The 20,773-nt window shown below is 38.2% G+C and overlaps 1 protein-coding gene across 1 annotated transcript in view; it reads left to right on the plus strand.

Moving 5' to 3' along the window:
- The first annotated feature begins 10,251 nt into the window (after window positions 1–10,251).
- The window catches only part of LOC106871545 (GTPase Era, mitochondrial), a 176,403-nt gene continuing 165,881 nt past the window's right edge, over window positions 10,252–20,773 (plus strand). Inside the window, exons 1-2 of the mRNA XM_052968513.2 lie at window positions 10,252–10,406; window positions 17,182–17,403. Coding sequence (XP_052824473.2) covers window positions 10,322–10,406; window positions 17,182–17,403 — 307 coding nt within the window. The 5' untranslated portion in view covers window positions 10,252–10,321. The remainder of the gene's footprint in view (window positions 10,407–17,181; window positions 17,404–20,773) is intronic.

Raw genomic sequence — 20,773 nt, forward strand, 5'->3', positions numbered from 1 at the left:
TCATACTTATATGTAGACATAAACTTATATAAGCAAACACACACACAATATATATATATATATGTACATTTTGTGTGTGCATGCGTGTGCGCGCGCGTCATTGTATCTGTGTTTGTCCTCCACCACCGCATCACAACTGGTGTTGGTGTGTTTACGTCCCCGTAACTTAGCAGGTCAGCAAAAAATACCAAAACAATAAGTACCAGGTTTAGCCAAAAACTTAAGTACTGGGGATCGTTTCATTCGACTAAAAATTTTTCAAAGTGGTGCCCCTGCATGGCCGCAGTCAAATGACTGAAACAAGTAAAAGATAAAATATATTTCCCAAATTATATTAAAAACGGGTTTAATGGCATTGCATGAGTTATATATTTGCATGAGAGGTATTCTACTAACAGTCCAGTAGAGAAAACTTAAAGTGAGAAATACACACAATGTCTTCCGTCAAATATCCTGGAGCCTTTCAAAACAGACCAGATATATGGAGAAACTTCGCAATGGTTACCGATTTGATTAAATATTCGACTCTTCCTCTGCGCTTCTTTCTTTCTTCAACGACTATGCGTTGCTTTTTATACTCATAAAACTATTTGTATACATGTGTGTATGTATGAATATGTGCGTGTATGTGTATGAATGTGTGCATATGTATGTATGAATGTGTGCGTGTATATGTATGTGTATATATATGTATAAATGTATGTATGTATGTATGTATGTATTATGTATGTATGTATTATGTATGTATGTATGAGCGTATAAACTTTTCCCTGAAGAAAGAATTTGTCCGAAACGTTGAGTTTTCCGTTCCCACGGCAAGCTCGCTGTACTCTTTTTATCGATTATACAAAACGCCGATCAACACTAGTCTCGTGTGTGTGTGTGTGTGTGTGTGTGTGTGTGTGTGTGTGTGTGTGTGTGTGTGTGTGTGTGTGCGAGAGAGAGAGAGAGAGAGAGAGAGAGAGAGAGAGAGAGAGTTCGCGGTTCTCCTATTGTTTCGATGACGATAAATCAGTTGTTCGACCATTAGATTTTTCTGCTCTGAGTTGAGTTATTATGCAAATGGTTGAGAATTCCACAGACACGAGTAACCTTGATGTAATTCTCAGGCTCAATCAGCATGATAGTGACAGGCAAAAAAAAAGACAGGTCATTCGTGGCCTTCTTTCCTCAGTCGAGTTACCAGAAGTCCTTACTGCTTCAGACATGGACGCATGGCGTTCAATCAAAGAATAATATAAATAATATATATATATATATATATATATATATATATATATATATATATATATATATATATATATATATACATATATATATACAATCAAGGTGCAGGAAATGCGTGATCCAACAGGAACAGTAATCCAAGGTACAAAAAATTCCGGCAGTTGGGTACTCCAAATCCAGTTGAAAGGCCAGGATCCGTGTGAGCGTACGTTATATAAGTTCAAAAAAAGGAAAAGGACAAAAAACAACAACAACAACGTGAGGACGTGATATAGATAGTATTACTAGACGCTCGGGAAAGGAAAGAGAGAGAGTATGACGTTTCGAGCGGAGCTCTTCGTCGGAAACAAGGAAAGTTCAAAGAAGGGAAAAACGGAGGAAGAAAAATCGCCACCGATGTCCACGAGGTTACATTGTGGAAGGACCGTGTTTTTTGTCTTTTTCCTTTTTTTGAACCTATATATATATATATATATATATATATATATATATATATATATATATATATATATATATATATATATATATAACAATATATTATAAATTAACTACCAACAAAAAAAAATATATATATATATATATATATGCATATATGGGTACAGGACGTCACCAACTGTAAACAACATGTAATACGAAAACAAACAAGTTCAATACGCAAACAACGGGAGGAGCAAATGGAAAAAAGGACTCATTATATTGAATGTTATCGATAAAAGCGAGTGGAAATAGGTGGTGTTGCAGTGCTTATACACGAGCCGCCACTGTATGTGTGTATATATATATATATATATATATATATATATACTACGGACTTCGTTCAGGTTATAGTAGAAGACACTTGCCCAAGGTGCCACGCAGTGGGACTGAACCCGGAAGAATGTAGTTGGGAAGCAAGCTTCTTACCACACAGCCACTCCTGTAATATATTATATTATATTATATTTCATATCTTATATATTATATATGTATATGTTGTGTGTTTGTGTATATATGTATGTGTTGTGTGCTTATTTATTCTCTTTTTGATATACATACATACACACACGCACACATACATTCATACGTATATATATATATATATATATATATATATATATATATATATATATATGTATGTATGTGTGTGTGTGTGTGTGTGTGTGTGTGTGTGTGTGTATGTATGTATACTGTTATTAATATTAAGTTATCAGTACCCCTCTGGAGACGATATTAACTATAAATATTTGACAGGGATAAATCCCTGGATCTATACAATTCGTTCACCAACGAAAGCTAAAAACAAGATGTGTCACAAAATATTTTTTATCAACGTTTTTCAAAAAATTCATATCATAAACCTGTCAGAAAACACGTTTAATGCCATCATAATAACATTTACTTTCACCAATGTATTTTCATTTTATAAAATTTCCATGTATTATTTCATATATGCTTCATATATGTATATGTGTGTGTGTATGTGTATATTTGTGTGTGTAAATATTGGTATTTGTTTGTGTGTGTATGTGTGTGTGTGTGTGTGTGTTTGTGTGTGTGTGTGTGTGTGTGTTTTACGTGGCTTAGTGGTTAGAGTGCTGCATTCATGGTCGTTAGAGTGTGGTTTCGATTTCCGGACCGAGCGAGGCATTGTGTTCTTGAGCAAAACACTTCATTTCACTCCAATGAGTAATCCTGCGAAGAGCCGGCAGCCATACCAGGAGTGGATAATATATACGCTGCAGAATCTGAAAAACCGACCTTATTAAATTTTCGTGAACCATCTCATGAGATATCAGGAGATGTTGGATATCTGATGATATGGGTCCATTTTACGCGCCGCCTTAACTTTAAGTCATATATTTCTGAGTCAAACTGTTATCAAAAATATATGTAGTCAACTCTCTCGATTTGTAATATATATGCATACATATTAGCGTGGTACCCATAAAAAAATGACGGAATTCATTTTTGTAACCTTTTGTAATCTTAAAATGTTTTTGCTCCAAGTCTTTGCTGTATTTTCTTCCTGTGTTTTATTTTGTCTTCTTTCATGTATTCTTATTTTTATATCGAAGCCTACACTTGGTTCTTCTTGTGTTTTTTTATTATCGTTTCGCAGCATCACTTTTTCTTTCCACTTGACGTCATTATTCGCTTCGTCTCGTGATAATCTTCATTTTCCTTTTGTAATTTGAAGCAGAGCAGTTTCTCTGTAATTGATGAACTTTATTTGTTCAAGTTGCAATGACTTGTTTATTTGAAAAGTCAGTTTTTCACGTTCTCACACTTGCACTCTCGCTCTTTCACTTTCCTTCTGTATCCCAAATAATTCACTCAAGTATTGTATTTCTTCTCTTTCTCTCTGTCTCCGTTGAGATTTCCCTCTCTTTTACTCTCAATCAAAAACTACCACTTTTTCATTTTCTATTGTTTTCACAACACACAATTCAATGTCATACATGAATATCTCTCACCCTTTATCTCTATAAATTTTCCTATCATTCGCCCACACACTCTCTCTAATTCTGTTATTTTGTATCACATTACCTCTCTAACTTTCCCGCTCTCCATTGTAGAGCTCTATTTTGTCTTCTTCCTTGACTTTTTATGATTTAATCGTGGTATTTCATTCTTTGTCAAACTTTTTCTATCCTTTTCTATACTTCATTGTCTGCTCGCCTAACGGCCAATGACTAACGATTATTTCGACCTCTTTCTCTCCCTGCCACTCTTGCAATTTCCCACCTATTTATTTCTTAAATTCATCTATTTTTATTATATCTCTTCTTTTCTTTTTGATTCACTCTTTCAGTGGAGGCAATACTTTCTCCTTTAATATACCCATAACACGAGCAACTATGAGTTGGGGGGGGGGGCACTGCATCTGTAATTTAGCGAAGAAGGGGACATACTTGGTAACCAATCGACAATCACCGCGCGTACGAATGTGTGTGTGTGTGTGTGTGTGTGTGTGTGTGTGTGTGTGTGTGTGTGTGTGTGTGTGTGTGTGTGTGTATGAAAAATACCAAATACTGTCTCGAGTCCTCAGGTCTGTTAGTCTGCAGCTTGTCTCAAATTCCGTGGCGTTTATGCACCTGAAATTACAAGACTCGTCCCGCACCCACCACCACTACCAAATGAACCTGACGCCAGTTCGTAGTAGAGTTTAACTTCAGCTGTTGCTGGTAGTTATTTTCATGCTCAAGGACACTGTGTGTCGCCGGTCCCTAATGATCGTGATCCCTCCTCTAAGACTTCTAGATCACACATCTTCGTGCATGCGTGAGTATGTATACGAGAGATATGGTACTCATACAATTCCCAAAGAGCATATTCTAACTAAAGTTAAAAATTCAATTATAAAAGTCACACGTTTTCTCCACATATACAAACAAAAAAAAAAAAAAGAGAAAAGAAACTTACGTCAAAGATACGTGCCTTAACACTAATGAGTAAGACACAAATTTGAATATGGCTCCAATATCTGGCACAGTGCTGTTACATATTGTATCCAAGACAACAAGAAAAAAAAAGAAGACCATTGCCACAGGCGTGGTTGTGTGGTAAGAAACTTGCTTCCCAACCACAGGGTTCAGGGTTCAGTCCCACAACGTGGCACCTTGGTGAAGTATCTTTTACAATTCTGAGTGGATTTGGGGGACGGAAACTGAAAGAAACATGTCATGTGTGTGTGTGTGTGTGCGCGTGTGTGTGTGTGCGTGTGTGTGTGTGTGCGTGTTCGTGTGTGTGTGTGTGTGTGTGTGTGTGTGTGTGTGTGTGTGTGTGTGCGTGTGTGTGTGTGTTTGTCTCCCACTGCCGCTTGACAACTAGTGTTGGTATGTTTACATCCCTGTAACTTGATGGTTCGGCAAAAGTGACCGATAGAATAAGTACCAGACTTCTAAAAAATAAGTTCTGAAGTCGATTCATTTGACAAAAAATTCTGCAGTCTAATGGCTACCACTGACTGGTATTGTATCGCTCTCTTTCAATTTTCAGTCTCAGGCCACAGATCTCTTTCCTACTACTAATGCCTTTCCAACTACTAATGTAATGGCCTCTGAATTTCTGAGTTCAGAGTTCACCTTTATCGACATCTATCTAACACTCTTGTGTCTACTCCACTCGTCCGTCATAGTGTGCTTCGGCCACAAAACCTGCACGAACTACTTCACTCAATGCTAGTTTCTAGAACGTTAATGCTTTGGTAATCCCTTCATTGTTCATGCTGTTGGCAGTCCTCGCCTTAGGACAGAATCCTTTACTTTAGAATAGTGGTTCTCAGTCAGGGTCCATATGGCCCTTGGGGATCCGTATAAGATTTTATTCTTCAAGAGTATGTACAATAAATTGGGTTTTACTTCTACATCACACAAAGTATTTTTACAATTTCTTAAATACAATTCATAATGATATTTAATCATAAAAGTATGATAGGATTGTTTTAACATTGAAATGGCTTTGTGGGTCCGCCCGAGTAAAATAAGAATCAAAGGAGTTCATAGGTAAAAAATGGTTGAGAACCACTGCTTTAGAACAAACCTTGAAAAAAGAACAAAAAAAGAAAACAAACTATTCGCGCAGTCGCGCCCATAGGCGCCGGTGGGGCTGTGTGGTCAGGATTTTGCTTTCCAACGATATGGTTTCGAGTTCAGTTCCACTACATGGCAAATTTAGTGTCTTTTAGCTATAGCCTCGAGCCGACTAAAGCCTTGTGAATGTATTTGATGGACGGAATTTTAAAGAAGCTCGTCGTGTATGAGTGCATCGAACTACTAGGGGGACGTAAACAAATCAACACCAGTTGTCAAGCTTATATATATATATCCCTTGGATAACACTGGTGGCGTGGAGAGGGGAGACCGGTATGCATGGGCGACTGCTGGTCTTCCATAAAACAACCTTACCTGGACTTGTGCCTGGGAGGGTAACTTTCTAGGTGCAATCAGTCATGACCGTGGGATTGCATCTAGAAAGTTACCCTCCCAGGCACAAGTCCAGGCAAGGTTGTTTTATGGAAGACCAGCAGTCGCCCATGCATACTAGCCTCTCCCCTCTCCACGTCACCAGTGTTATCCAAGGGAAAGGCAGATACAGCTTGGCACCTGTGACGTCCCAACTCATTTCTACAGCTGAGTGAAGTGGAGCAACGTGAAATAAAGTGTCTTTGCTCAAGAACACAATACGCAGCCCGGTCCGGGATTCGAACTCACAACCTCGCGAGCGTAAGCTCGACGCTCTAACCACTGAGCCATGCGCCTTCACACACACACACACACACACACACACACACACACACACACACACACACACATATATATATCGTTTGTAGAAAACATAAATCCGAAAGAAGAAGCACAGTTGGCCCATGACCTTTTAAAAATATTTTTACGCTAAACCCTTTATGGACGGGAAACCTAAGGTAATCCCATAAACCGGCCTTCTTCATTTTTAATGTGTGTGTATATACACACACACACACACATAGATACATATGTATACATAAATGTATATACATGTTTGAGTGTGTGTTTGTCTTTGTGTCGTCCACCACCACCGCTTGACAACCGGTGTTGGCTTATTTACGTCCGCCCAACTAGCGGTTCAACAAAAAATACCGATAGACAAAAAATACCAGATTTTAAAAAATATATCCTGCAGTTGATTTGTTTAATTAAACCCCAGCATGACCGCAATCTAATGATTGAAACAAGTCAAAGATGACAGTACATCTGTCAGAAGAGACCTTGATAACTGCTATAAAGCAGGCAAGTATACTAGACCCTATATATATATTTGATACTCAATATTTCATATATTCAATAAGACATTCAGTACTTCATTTCATTTTACTATTTATATTATATATTCCATATTCTATATCCCACATTAATATTATAAGAATATAAATAAAACATAAAAAACAGAGTTGGAACTCTTTTAAATAATATATATATATATGTGTGTGTATATATATATATATATATATATATATATATATATATATATATATATATATATATATACATGAAGGAGTCATACCCAATGACTGGTGTAGCAGCATCATAGTCAACTGCTACAAAGGTAAAGGTGACGCTTTAGATACAAATAATTACAGAGGCATCAAGCTGTTAGATCAGGTTATGAAAGTTACAGAGAGGGTCATAGCCCAACTAATTAGGGAGCGAATCAATTTAGATGAGATGCAGTTTGGGTTCGTGCCAGGTAAAAGCACTACTGATGCCTTATTTCTAGTAAGACAGCTGCAGGAGAAATACCTAGCCAAGGATAAACCTCTATACCTGGCTTTCGTTGACATGGAGAAAGCCTTTGACAGGGTCCCCCGATCCCTTATCTGGTGGTCAATGAGGAAACTTGGGATAGAAGAATGGTTAGTGAGAGCTGTGCGAGCCATGTACAGAGATGCTGCCAGTAAGGTGAGGGTTGGAAATGAGTACAGCAATGAATTCCGGGTAGAGGTAGGGGTCCACCAAGGTTCCGTCCTCAGCCCCCTCTTATTTATCATAGTCCTCCAGGCAATCACAGAGGAGTTCAAGACAGGTTGCCCCTGGGAGCTCCGCTATGCTGATGACCTTGCCCTAATTGCGGAGTCACTATCAGAACTAGAGGAGAAGTTTCAGGTGTGGAAGCAAGGTCTAGAATTGAAGGGCCTTAGAGTCAACCTAGCTAAAACCAAAATCCTAATAAGTAGGAAGGTAGATAAAACACAAACCCCTTCAGGTAGATGGCCCTGCTCAGTATGTAGAAAAGGAGTAGGTAGTAACTCTATAAGATGTACCTGGTGCAAGCTATGGACACATAAGAGGTGCAGCAACATCAAAGGCAGGTTAACTAGCAAGTTAGTTTTTGTTTGTGGCAGATGTTCAGGTGCAATAAAGACTGTAAACAAACAGGAAACAACTTCTATCTCATTCCAGGGTGAAAAACTAGAGGTAGTCGATAGCTTCCGCTATCTGGGCGACCAAGTTAGTAGTGGGGGTGGGTGCGCTGAAAGTGTAGCTGCTAGAATAAGAATAGCCTGGGCAAAGTTTAGAGAGCTCTTACCCCTGCTGGCGACAAAGGGACTCTCACTCAGAGTAAAAGGCAGACTGTATGACGCATGCGTACGAACAGCCATGCTACATGGCAGTGAAACATGGGCTGTAACTGCTGAGGACATACGTAAGCTCGCAAGGAATGAAGCCAGTATGCTCCGTTGGATGTGTAATGTCAATGTGAGTGTAAGTATCTTGAGAGAAAAGCTGAACATTAGAAGCATCAGTTGTGGTGTGAAAGAGAGACGATTGCGCTGGTATGGACATGTGGTGAGAATGGATGAGGATAGCTGCGTGAAAAAGTGCCACACCCTAACAGTTGAGGGAACCCGTGGAAGAGGTAGGCCCAGGAAGACATGGGCTGAGGTGGTGAGGCAAGACCTTCGTACATTGGGCCTCACCGAGGCGATGACTACTGACCTTGACCTTTGGAAATGTGCTGTGCGTGAGAAGACCCGGCAAGCCAAGTAAGATCGTTGCCAGTGCCCCTGGACTGGCTCTTGTGCGGGTGGCACATAAGATGCGCCATTTTGAGCGTGGCCGTTGCCAGTACCGCCTGACTGGCTTCCGTAGGATTTTCGAGCGAGATCGTTGCCAGTGCCCCTGGACTGGCTTGTGCGGGTGGCACATAAAAGACACCATTTCGAGCATGGCCGTTGCCAGTATTGCCTGACTGGCCTTCGTGCAGGTGACACGTAAAAGCACCTACTACACTCTCTGAGTGGTTGGCGTTAGGAAGGGCATCCAGCTGTAGAAACGCTGCCAAATTTAGATTGGAGCCTGGTGTTGCCATCCGGTTTCACCAGTCCTCAGTCAAATCGTCCAACACGTGCTAGCATGGAAAGTGGACGTTAAACGATGATGATGATGATGATGATATATATATATTTATATATATATATATATATATATATATATATATATATATATATATATATATATATATATATATATATACATACATATACATATATACATATACATATATATATATATATATATATATATATATATATATATATGTGTGTGTGTGTGTGTGTGTGTGTGTGTGTGTTTGAGTAAAAATAAATACAAAAAAAGGGGTTTTGTATGATCGTGTATAGAGGAATATATTATTTTATTTAAAAGAGTTCCAACTCTGTCTGCTCCCATGCTTTATTTATATTCTTGTAAAATTAATGTGGGATATAGAATATAGAATATATATCATCATCATCATCATCATCATCGTTTAACGTCCGCCTTCCATGCTAGCATGGGTTGGACGATTTGACTGAGGACTGGTGAAACCGGATGGCAACACCAGGCTCCAATCTAATTTGGCAGATATAATATGTAATATAAAAATGGATGGTACAATGAAATGAAGTATTGATTGTCTTATTGAATATATGGAATATGTCTTATTGAATATATGAAATATTGAGTGTTCAATATAAAGGATTAAATATATAAAGGCTAAATATATAAAGGCAAATACGTGTTTTCAATACCTTGTGGTATTTCATCATGGCCGGTATCTGACAGTCTGTTACAGTCTTTATATATTTAGCCTTTATATATTTAATCCTTTATATTGAACACTCAATATTTCATATATTCAATAAGACATATTCCATATATTCAATAAGACATTCAATACTTCATTTCATTGTACCATCCATTTTTATATTATATATTATATATTCCATATTCTATATCCCACATTAATTTTACAAGAATATAAATAAAGCATGGGAGCAGACAGAGTTGGAACTCTTTTAAATAAAATTACATATATATATATACATATATATATATATATATATATATATATATATATATATATATATATACACACACATATATATATATATATATATATATATATATATATATATATATATACACACACACACACACACACATATATATATATATATATATATATATTATATATATATATATACACACAACCAATGACCTTACATTGAAAGGATATTCGAGAAAAAAAGTCCCCAGAGTTATTTCCCTTATATTACCTCTTCAAAAAAATATAAATCTGTTAGCAACAAATCAACATGTCATCGTCTGTCTGTAAGCATGTTTTTAGTGTGTTGCGCTGCTACAGACCGGCAACGGTAAAACAATTACTATGTACTTTAGGTAAGTCAACAGCACTAACATCTGCCTAAATGAACATATACATATCTACTTCTCACTTTATATATATTTTAAGTAAACTCTAATTTATTTACTCTTCGCTAAACTGGATAAACTTCTGATTCTTATATTTTACCTTTCACCTGTGATTCACATAACTGCCTCGAACTTCTGGAAATGTAGATGGAATACATTGTGTGACATTCATAATTTAGTTAACTCTGAATTGAAGCTTAAACGTGGACTCGTCCTGGTCGCTGTTATATACCACAGCTTTGTATTAATGGCATGTGTTTACTAAATTAATTTCTAGTTTCGGGTAGTGGTGCATGCGTTTATACATACACAAACCCACATTTTGCTTTTAACAGTCATAAACAAATAATTATCATTTAATATATCCACCTTTACTACGATATCGTAATTGCGAGTCAACGAGGGAAACTGCAACCAGCCTCTTGACCTGCAAGAAATAGCAGCCAAAACATCTTCCGCTCATACAGAAAATACATATTAAATGTTGTAATCTTTCATATCCCAAAGATGGATCGGTGTCTGTTGGTATGTCCTTTATCTCAGGTCTGCTCAACCAATCTTCATTTAGTAGCAGCGATAATAAATTATTTTTGTATTACCATCACAGATTGAAAATAAGATACTATTAGCTGGGTTTGTCATTGAAAGGCCTCGTTCCAAAGTAAACATAATAAGCGGCTTCCACAGAATTTCCACTACAAATAAAAACAAAAAGAAAAACACATTAAAATGATATTTAAAAATAAAAGCAAGTTCTTTTTTCCATTTTATATCAAGCGACAATTCTGATTAGTATTTTATTAAGCCCTGGCAAACTGGTCCTTGTTTCCCCTTCAAGACTGTGCTAAAAATGGCAGCCTTATACCCTATCATCTTGATATGCCATGTTCGAAAGAAGTACGAAGGTCATGGCTGGGACTCTTTTAGTCATATTTATTTAGATCGTCCTTTGACAAGTCTTTCAGTTGTGCTTCCATCCATCTCAATCCTTTGTAAGGAATGTGAGACGTAATACCTCGTAACTGTTTTAGGCATGAGCCCTTATCCACCCTTTACTCCAAAATCGCTGGGTGAGATGAGATTTGGAGCCAGGTGCAAGCAATAGCCATGGTTTTCATTCAGTATGTCTTCTTAAATGGGTCGTCATTCACAGCTGAACTCTATCTGCCTTTGCTATTTGCCCCTAGCTGGAACTGTTGTTGACATAACACCGTGTTCACATGATGTGTGCCTATACTCTTAGGCCCACTACTGCTCTGAGATCCCTTACAGTTTGATCATAGATCTGCCAGATCTATGATATAGGACTAATCTACTGTGTTCATTGTAACAGAATGTATAAATCAGCTTTAATTAAAACTTCACCTTTTACCCTGAGGTGCCACCTGGATACTTCATCACCACTATCTCTTAGCTTCTACTGATTCATTTGCCACTCTCTCCTAAATGTGTGAAGCCATGTAGCTCCTCTAAAACAAAAGCATGTTCTGTCCCATCCCCTTGACTCATGCCCTAGCCCTCATCTGCTAGCATAGATACCTTCCCCTTGGGTTTCATGGCCTTGCAAGCTGCATGGCAACTTCACTAGTGCCAGTGGCATGACAAGCACCCAGTACATATTGTATAGTGATTGGCATTAGGAAGGGAATCCAACCAATAAAAACCATGCTAAAGCAGATACTGGCACACAGTGCAGTCTTTGGACCCACCAGGTCCTTACAAACTATCCAAACCATTGAACATGGATGTTAAGTGATGATTATGATGAGTTCAAATGGTTAACAGCTCTCATTTGTAATGTCTTCTCATGCTGGCATCTTACTCTACCAGCCCCAAGTACATCATCATCATTTTAACATCTACTTTTGTGTAGGTCAGATGGAATTTGCTGAGACAGATTTTCTATGGCTGAATGCTCTTCCTGTCACCAATCATCATCGGTTTCCAAGTAACATATTTCCCATGACCAGACATGCTTTCACATCATCGTCGTTTAACGTCTGCTTTCCATGCTAGCATGGGTTGGACGATCTGACTGAGGACTGGTGAAACCAGATGGCTACACCAGACTCCAATCTGATTTGGCAGAGTTTCTACAGCTGGATGCCCTTCCTAACGCCAACCACTCAGAGAGTGTAGTGGGTGCTTTTTACGTGCCTCAGGCACAAAGGCCAGTCAGGCAGTACTGTCAACGGCCATGCTCAAAATGGTGTATTTTATGTGCCACCCGCACAAGAGCCAGTCCAGGGGCACTGGCAACGATCTCGCTCGAAAGTCCTTACACATGTCGCGGGCACAAGTGCCAGAAAGGCGACGCTGGGCACAGGTGCCATCACGATTTCGCTTTCGCTTGCCCCATTAAGTCTTAGTTTCGTGTCCAATGAGGGAGACAACGTTGGCATGGGTGCCAGACGTCAAATTTAACTCGATTTCGATTTCACTTGCCTCAACAGGTCTTCGCAAGTGGAGTTTAGTGTCCAATGAAGGAAGGAAGGTACGCATAAGTGGACTGGCTGAGGCCTTAGATTTAGGTCAGAAGATTAGAGATGAAAGACACTGCTTGCATGGCAGTGTCACTTACAGCTATTGCACAAAATCAAAGACAAGGAGAAAATAACACATATACATACATGCATATATATATATACATATATATATGTATATATATATATATATATATATATATATTGGTTTGGACATGTGACACATATGAATGTAGACAGCTGTATAAAGAAGAGCTGACTGCTGAAAGTGGATGGCACTTGTGGAAGAGGGAGACTCAGGAAGACATGGGATGAAGTAATGAGGACCAATTTCAGGGTGTTGGGCCTCATGGAGGAGATGACAATGGACTGAGATACCTGGTGATATGTGATTCTTGAGAAGACCCACCCCCTGCAGCAAAACTGAGTTCTGGGAGTGTTGTGTGTTCTACCCACATGTAACAATAAATAAAATATTTCACACACCCTACCCCAACAAACTGCATCTCCTCTTATCTTCCTCACTTTTCCTCTTTCTCAAGCACTATGCTTATGCTTATCTCTCACTGCCCTGCTCACTGTGTCATTGCTATCCTGTTGTCCCTTACCTCCTCTTTATACCCTTCTTTCACCAGTCACTGCATTCCCCACCCCTACATTCTTTGCATTCATGTGAAGTCCCTACTCATGCACCCTTGGCAACACTCTAGCATCCCCATTTATATTCTGATCCCCATACCATGAAGGTATGCCCTGGCACTTGACCACCATCTCTCTCTTGCACTAAAACTCTCACGTTCTCTTCCACTCTCTCTCTCATTCTTGATCACACTCTCTCTTTCTCTTGCTCTCTCTCTCTCTCTCTCTCTCTCTGATTGGGTAATCATGTCTCTCCTCTACAGCAAGACACCTGTTTTTGTCCTTTCTGTCACATTCTAACCTCTCATCACCTGGCACAAGGCTACCTCCTCCTATCACCCCCTCCCCTCAAAAGATCTTTGTCTTGCAAGTTACTTGATGACACCCCCCACCCCCAGTGCTGGTGTATCCAGTCCACACTGTAAAGTGGTTGGTTCTTTGGAAAGGGCATCCAGCTGCAAAAAAAAAACATGCCAAAACAGGCCTTACCAGTGCTGGTGCCATGTACAAAGCACTCACTCCACTTTGTAAGGTGGTTGGTGTTAGGAAGGGCATCCAGCCAAAACATACAGCAAAGTCTGGTGCAGTCTTCTACCTAGCAAGCCCCTGCCAAACCATTCAACCCATGCCAGCATGGAAAACACATTAAATGATGATGATGATGATGATTATATATATATATATATTATACAAACTTCTTTTGGTTTCTGTCGACCAAATCTGCTTACAATGCTTTGTTTGGCCCAGGGTTTTAGTAGAGGGCACTTACCCAAGATGCCATGCAGTGGAGCTGAACCCCAAACCATGTGTGAGAAGTAAATGTTTTATCACACAGCCATGTCTGTTCCTATTGAGCTACACCTGTACCTATTGAAGGAAACTGAATCCAAGAAGAGTAATCAACAGTTGTTGCTACAAAGTTTAGCTCATGAAAATCTATAGCTACTGATAATAATACATAAGTACAAAACTACAAATTTATTGGCAAATAGAATGAGATTGTGTAACTGTGATGCCTCTCTCAAAGGTATTTTGTTTTTTACTTGCTGGGTCTGGAGGAAAGGTTTTACATCCCCATCCCACTCCCATCCCCCAAAACTGGTGGGATTGATACTGTTAACATTGTGCTTAATTTGTTGCAAGTCAGTATCTGCAGGAAAGGCATTCTAGAGGGCTAACATTTTGAAGAAAAAGGATTGGATTAAGTCATAAGTGCAGAAGTGGATGTGAGTGGATATAACATGGGTGATGGGAAGGAGAGACAAGATCATTTGGGAGTGTATGAGTGCAGGTGACATGAGAACAACCAGCTGGAAGGTTCCAAGGCTACTATAATAGCAGAAAAAAAGGCAGATAGAGAAGACGGGACACTTGTGAGCCAGAGGGCAAGGGCATGCTCAGTTTGCTGACTGACAGGTAGGCTGTAGTTGGGAATTGTTGTGATTATGACTTTAAATGGCCTCTAGCAGTGAAGTCCTGGTTCCAGAGGAATGTGGAACCACCTTTTAGTCACTATTGTTCCCAGAGTAGTAGCACCTGTCAGGGTCCAAGTTATTGATTAATTAATATGTCATGGTATTGCCTCTGGAAAAAAGTCACTCACAGACACCCTAACTAACCCCGAGCAGATGAGGCCCTTTAGTTCTTTAGCTGCTCATGAAAGAGAAGATAAGTCTATACAAATCCTGCATCTTAATAACCACTGGGCTTGTGGCACTTGTTGCACCAGGCCAATATAAGTTTGAAAGAAAAGAGAGTTGGACTGGCTTTGGGTAAACCATGCTCATTATAATAATATTCATTGTGAAGGTTGTTCAGCAAACCAAAACACCAGCACCTACACCATCACACTTTTATGCAGTGCTTCTGTACCTTGCTGAACCCTCATTCATTGAAGCAACAAGATAGTCCAGCAGTTGGGAGATAAATCTGCTACTTAATAAATAAATATTTTTAAAGTGGTCTTATTTTGAAGTAGTGATTTAAAAAAAGGGTAATGACCCCTTTTAGTTATGAATGACCATGGGATTGCACCTAGGAAGTTCCCCTTTGAGGCACAAATCTATGAAAAATTGTTTGTGGAAGACCAGCAGTCATCCATGCATAACAGCCTCCCCTCTCCATACCACCAATGTTGTGCAAGGGAAAGGCAAGGGCCAATACAGCTTGGTACCAGTGATGTCCAAACTTATTTTTGTAGCTGAGTGAACTGAAGCAACGTGAAATGAAGTGTCTTGCCTGAGAACACAACACACAGTCCAGTCCAGGAATCGAACTCACCTCATGTTTGTGAGCCTGACACTCTAACTACTGAGCCATGCACTGTCATGAAGTAGTAACAGAGGGACAATATATCTCATGCATGAGTAAATTTAGTGCTGTGGCATTCCCAAATTGGTAAATAAAGTCAAATTACTTCATCTGAGGATTGTAACCAATAATGATTTCTAACAGACATAAGGCCCCAAATTTTGGGTATGATATATTCTATTATTACTCTAGTGCTGAGGCTGATTGATTTATTAATTTTCAAGTAAGACCACAAATGTGAATATATTTGATTGCTATCTATGTTATTGATTCTGAAAGGATGAAAGGCAAAGTCAACATTGATGAAATATAAATTGAAAATATCAAAGGTCAAAATACTGCAAGACACTTTAATCTCTTGCTTCCGTATTTTAACATCTAAAGAAAAATTAAAGGTAAAACTAATCCAAATAAAACAGAACTTGAGTCATTTAAAGTATATAAGTGTAATGAAAATTTTGGTATCTTTCTTGAGGAGCAACAGAGTTTGTATTCCTGATGTCAGTGACCCCTCTAGGGTGCAAGCCTGGACTGGGTGTTTGGAGACCCAGGTTCTGGACTGGCCAGACATCAAAATATGCTTGTATGATCAAAAGGAGTGCAGAGCACTACATTTGGCATCAGTTTGACTGCAGGAGTTGTAAGAATGGAATCAGGTCAAAACCCAAGACTGACTTAGAGCTTCCATCTTGGATTTATTATGAAGTTTATTCCCAAGCTTTTTCTCACAAGACACTTAAACTATTTACCCACAGCTGAAGGTTCTGTAACCCTGGACAGGGTTACAGATCCCTCTGAAGCTTTCAACTCCCCTTCAAGCTCACTTTTTTTATTTTTCAACAAAGATGTAATAAGTAGGATCTCCTAAACATTTTATTGCTACACATCAGCTCTGCAGGATTGAAACAATCCACTCTAGAAGAATTTTAACTGGAAAAATTTGATGTACCATGGATACATTTTATTAAGAAATCTGAAAATAAATAATCAGATTTCTGAGAAAAATAAACCATTGTTTTATTTTACTTTATATAGGGGGAGACTAGATGTGATTTATGAGACTAGCTATACAACTTCAAGTTGACCCTAATCATGCAGACATCCAAGTCATAGCCATCTTTTTTCATTTTCAAGAATAGCGTACCCCAGACTACACTTTCCAATGTGCTCATTTTAAAGATGGCAAGGTGTGGTTTGAAGGATATTTGGATGCTATTTTCATTTCTCTCAATCTGTTAACTCACTGTCCTAATTATTACAGAACAAATTAGTATTATCTCCTATTTCTTGTTATTGTTCTTGTTCTTCAGATATACAACGTTTTACATTAGTGCCACGATCAAAACAATTCTACCACACTCTGCCTAATAACAACCAGCTGTCTGATAACAATGACGGAGGTGATCTTCAAAATAACAGTTATGTACATCAGATAGATGAAAATAAAGATATTACATCTACAGAATTTACTTCCACCCTTATGTCTGAGAAATATGCAAATGAAATTGAGAAGGGTATTGGAAGAACTCTCGGTAAGTCAACTTTATCAAACATTTAAGATTCATGATCTGCACTAGTCCCATTTTACTGCTTTGTATTATCATACTGTAACATGCTTTTGGTCCTTGGGTAGCAACTGTTATTTTCTATTTGCTTACCCCTGGAAAGTATGAAAAATGGCTAATATTTCCTTCAGACTTTGCTTTTATTACATTTATTCAAACCCCAAAGAGTCCCTCTCAACACATGGCTATGATGATCCCCCACTGCTTCTGCTCATATGTACATATTGTCAGCCACTAACAGACATACTCAAGTGGTCACAGTCACTGCTAATGGACATGTTCAAGTGATTAAGAGCAAGTAACTGACAAGCAAATCTGTATGGTACAGAGCAGAATATTTGCTATAATGATATTTCTGCTTCAGCAACTCAGCACTGAATCTGTTTGAAATGTAATGGAAAATGTGTCAGTTTCAAAACATTGATGTCCATGTCACAAAAACAAAGTGTGAAGAGAATAGTCATTTCTTTTGATTTCTAGATAGAAGCAAATAGGAAACAACACTTACTGACCAAAAACAAAAGCACATAAATAAAAATTTTGTTACATAGTGTTATTAGTTGACTAATTTACCAATTAACTTATCAATTACTTGATCAATTATTTGCTCAATCAATTTGTTGATCTGTCAGAGTTGTTTCACTGTCATCTATGACCTCATCAATGACATTTCCTCATCTGCTTCAAGTAGTTCCCAAACCCTACCAAACCATATAAATGCAGAGAAGTTTAAAGATTCTGATGTGCAGAAAGTTCTCTAAGAACATCTTTCATCAATTCAACATCCATCTTCATGGGGGTGAACTACAAAACGAGTCATATGATATCTCTTCTGAATTCCTTGGTTTTCAAAAAGACCATAATCAGGATTGGTTTCATGAAAATAATCGAGAGAAAACTCCTACTTTAGCAGAAGTATGCGTTCAGCAAATCATTCCTTTAGAATAATTTATTCTCAATTAGACACAAAAGAAACTGTTTCATTGTCATCTATGACCTCATCAATGACATATCCTCACCTGCTGCAAGTAGTTCCCAAACTAGATTTGTTGTTATCTCTAATATCATTGATGAAGTTGTACAAGACATGAAAGGGCTTTGACAAACCAACTAATTGAATGATCAATTGGTCATCCATTCAATTAGTTAACTTGGTTAATTAGTAAACTAATAATAATAAAAAGAAATGAAATATAATCAGTTCGTGTTTTCATTGGCAAAAATTACCCCACAAGGTATAACAATATCTGTTTCATTTCAAGACTCTTGCCAATGAAATATGCAAAGGAAATACATTGAAACCATCATTTAATGTCTGTTTCTCCATGCTGGCATAGATTGGATGGTTCAACAGGAGCTGGCAAGCCAGAGGACTATGCCAAGTGCCATTATCTGCTTTGGCACAATTTCTACAATTGACTGCCCTTGCTTAGATCAAGTACTTTACAGAGTGTACTTGGTGCTTTTTATGTGGCACCAGCACTGGTGAAATCACCAAATAACTCGTAAGATATGATCCCTCAACTGAAGTGGGGTGTAGTATTGAGAGAGGTGGCTTTGTGATAGATCATGAGAGGTTAACGTATAATAGAGAGACAGGAACAGCTGTTATGTTGTAGGAGTGATACATAATTACTCTCATAAGCAGAGACAAGTTGGTGGTGAAGATGTGTCATGGCATACCCTCAAGTTACCCTGTTTACCCATTTTAGCAAGAATAGATAGCTAAAATGTTAAAAAATAATGAAGAATTTAGAGAGGTTTATTAAAATAATTTTAACTCTTTTTAGGTGCAAGGATGGCTGTGTGGTTTAGACATTTACTTACAAACCACATAGTTTTGAGTTCAGTTTCACTGCATGACACCTTGAGCAAGTGTCTTCTACTATAGGGCTTTCCTATAAGTAGGTTATCTCCCTTGGCTAGGCGGCGCTCCATGTAGACAATTAAACTTCCGCAGACTATCCACGCTATTGTTATTGTTTCGATGATTCAGCTATCGAAGTACATACTGTGCCTAAGTTAAAGAAATATTTAAGATTATATGGACAGTATGTTACTGGAAGAAAGGCGGACTTGACTGAAAGGTATAAAAATTCTGTCGATGAAGAATGTCAACAAAGTAAATTCATCGGACGATAAGTCTGATGTATCGGACGATACTTCAGACAGGAATAAGCAGAAGCTTATATCTGCTCTCGGTGAAGTATTGCCTGATATAATTTTAATCTTCGGACTTTTTTAATATGCTAGACCACTGGTTCTAATTGATTAATATTAATTTCTGCCCTTATTAATAAATAAATATATATATATATATATATATATATATATATATATATATATAAAGAAACATATCATAGCTAGGCTTACTCAAATTCCCACATTCATTCAGAACATTAACAACAATTTCAATGTATTTATTATTTGAATGCAAAATTCTTTATTAAAAATACCTGTACATCAACACAACAATTATTAGATTAAAATTCGTGTTTAGCCCAACGTACACCACTCGAATTTGTTTCCCCTTTTGAATTTTAACATGTTCTAATCTGTTAATGAGGAGATAAATCAAAGAGACATTTCACTCATCTACTAACTGCGTATATGATCATGCACTTACTGATATTTTAAATACTTTGTTTGGAAAAACGGATGGCAAGGGGTGATCTTTCGATAGTCCATTAAAATTGACGAAATGCTGGGAACACATTTGGCTATTTGCAGTGTAAACAAAGTCTTTCCTCACAAATCTCGATCTCTGAAGCCAAATACGACAAATAGCTACGTTTGCAGGATATCTATGTAGCGAAATAACTTTGCCAAACCGGTCAGTGCAGTATGTGAGTCGTCTGCGGAAGTTAAAGCAAGTCACTGAGCATGCGTACAAGTCATACGGGAGAGTTCCAATCAGGGGTGATTAACAACCTTATAGGAACCCCCTATAGCCTTAAGTGTATGTTTGTGACCAGAGTAGACAAACATACACTTACTCACACACACACTCTCTCTCTCTCTCTCTCTCTCTCACACACACACATACATACATACATACATACATACGTACATACATACATACAAACACATGAGCTCTTTCAATTTCCACCTATCAAATCCACCCATAAGGATTTAAGTCAGCCTAAGGCTATATTAGAAGACACTTGTCCAAGGTGCCATGCAGTGAGGCTGAACCCAAAACCTTGTGATTGGGAAGCAAATTTCTTAACCACACAGCCACACCTGCAACTGTCTTAGTTTTAAAAAATTAAAACGGATGGTCACAGCTGAAGCATCTTTGATTATAGATCATCTTGATCATGCCTGACCTGGGGCT

The sequence above is a fragment of the Octopus bimaculoides genome, chromosome 1 (assembly GCF_046866305.1).
Source record: "Octopus bimaculoides isolate indiv1 chromosome 1, ASM4686630v1, whole genome shotgun sequence".
Classification (NCBI taxonomy): Eukaryota; Metazoa; Mollusca; class Cephalopoda; order Octopoda; family Octopodidae; genus Octopus; species Octopus bimaculoides.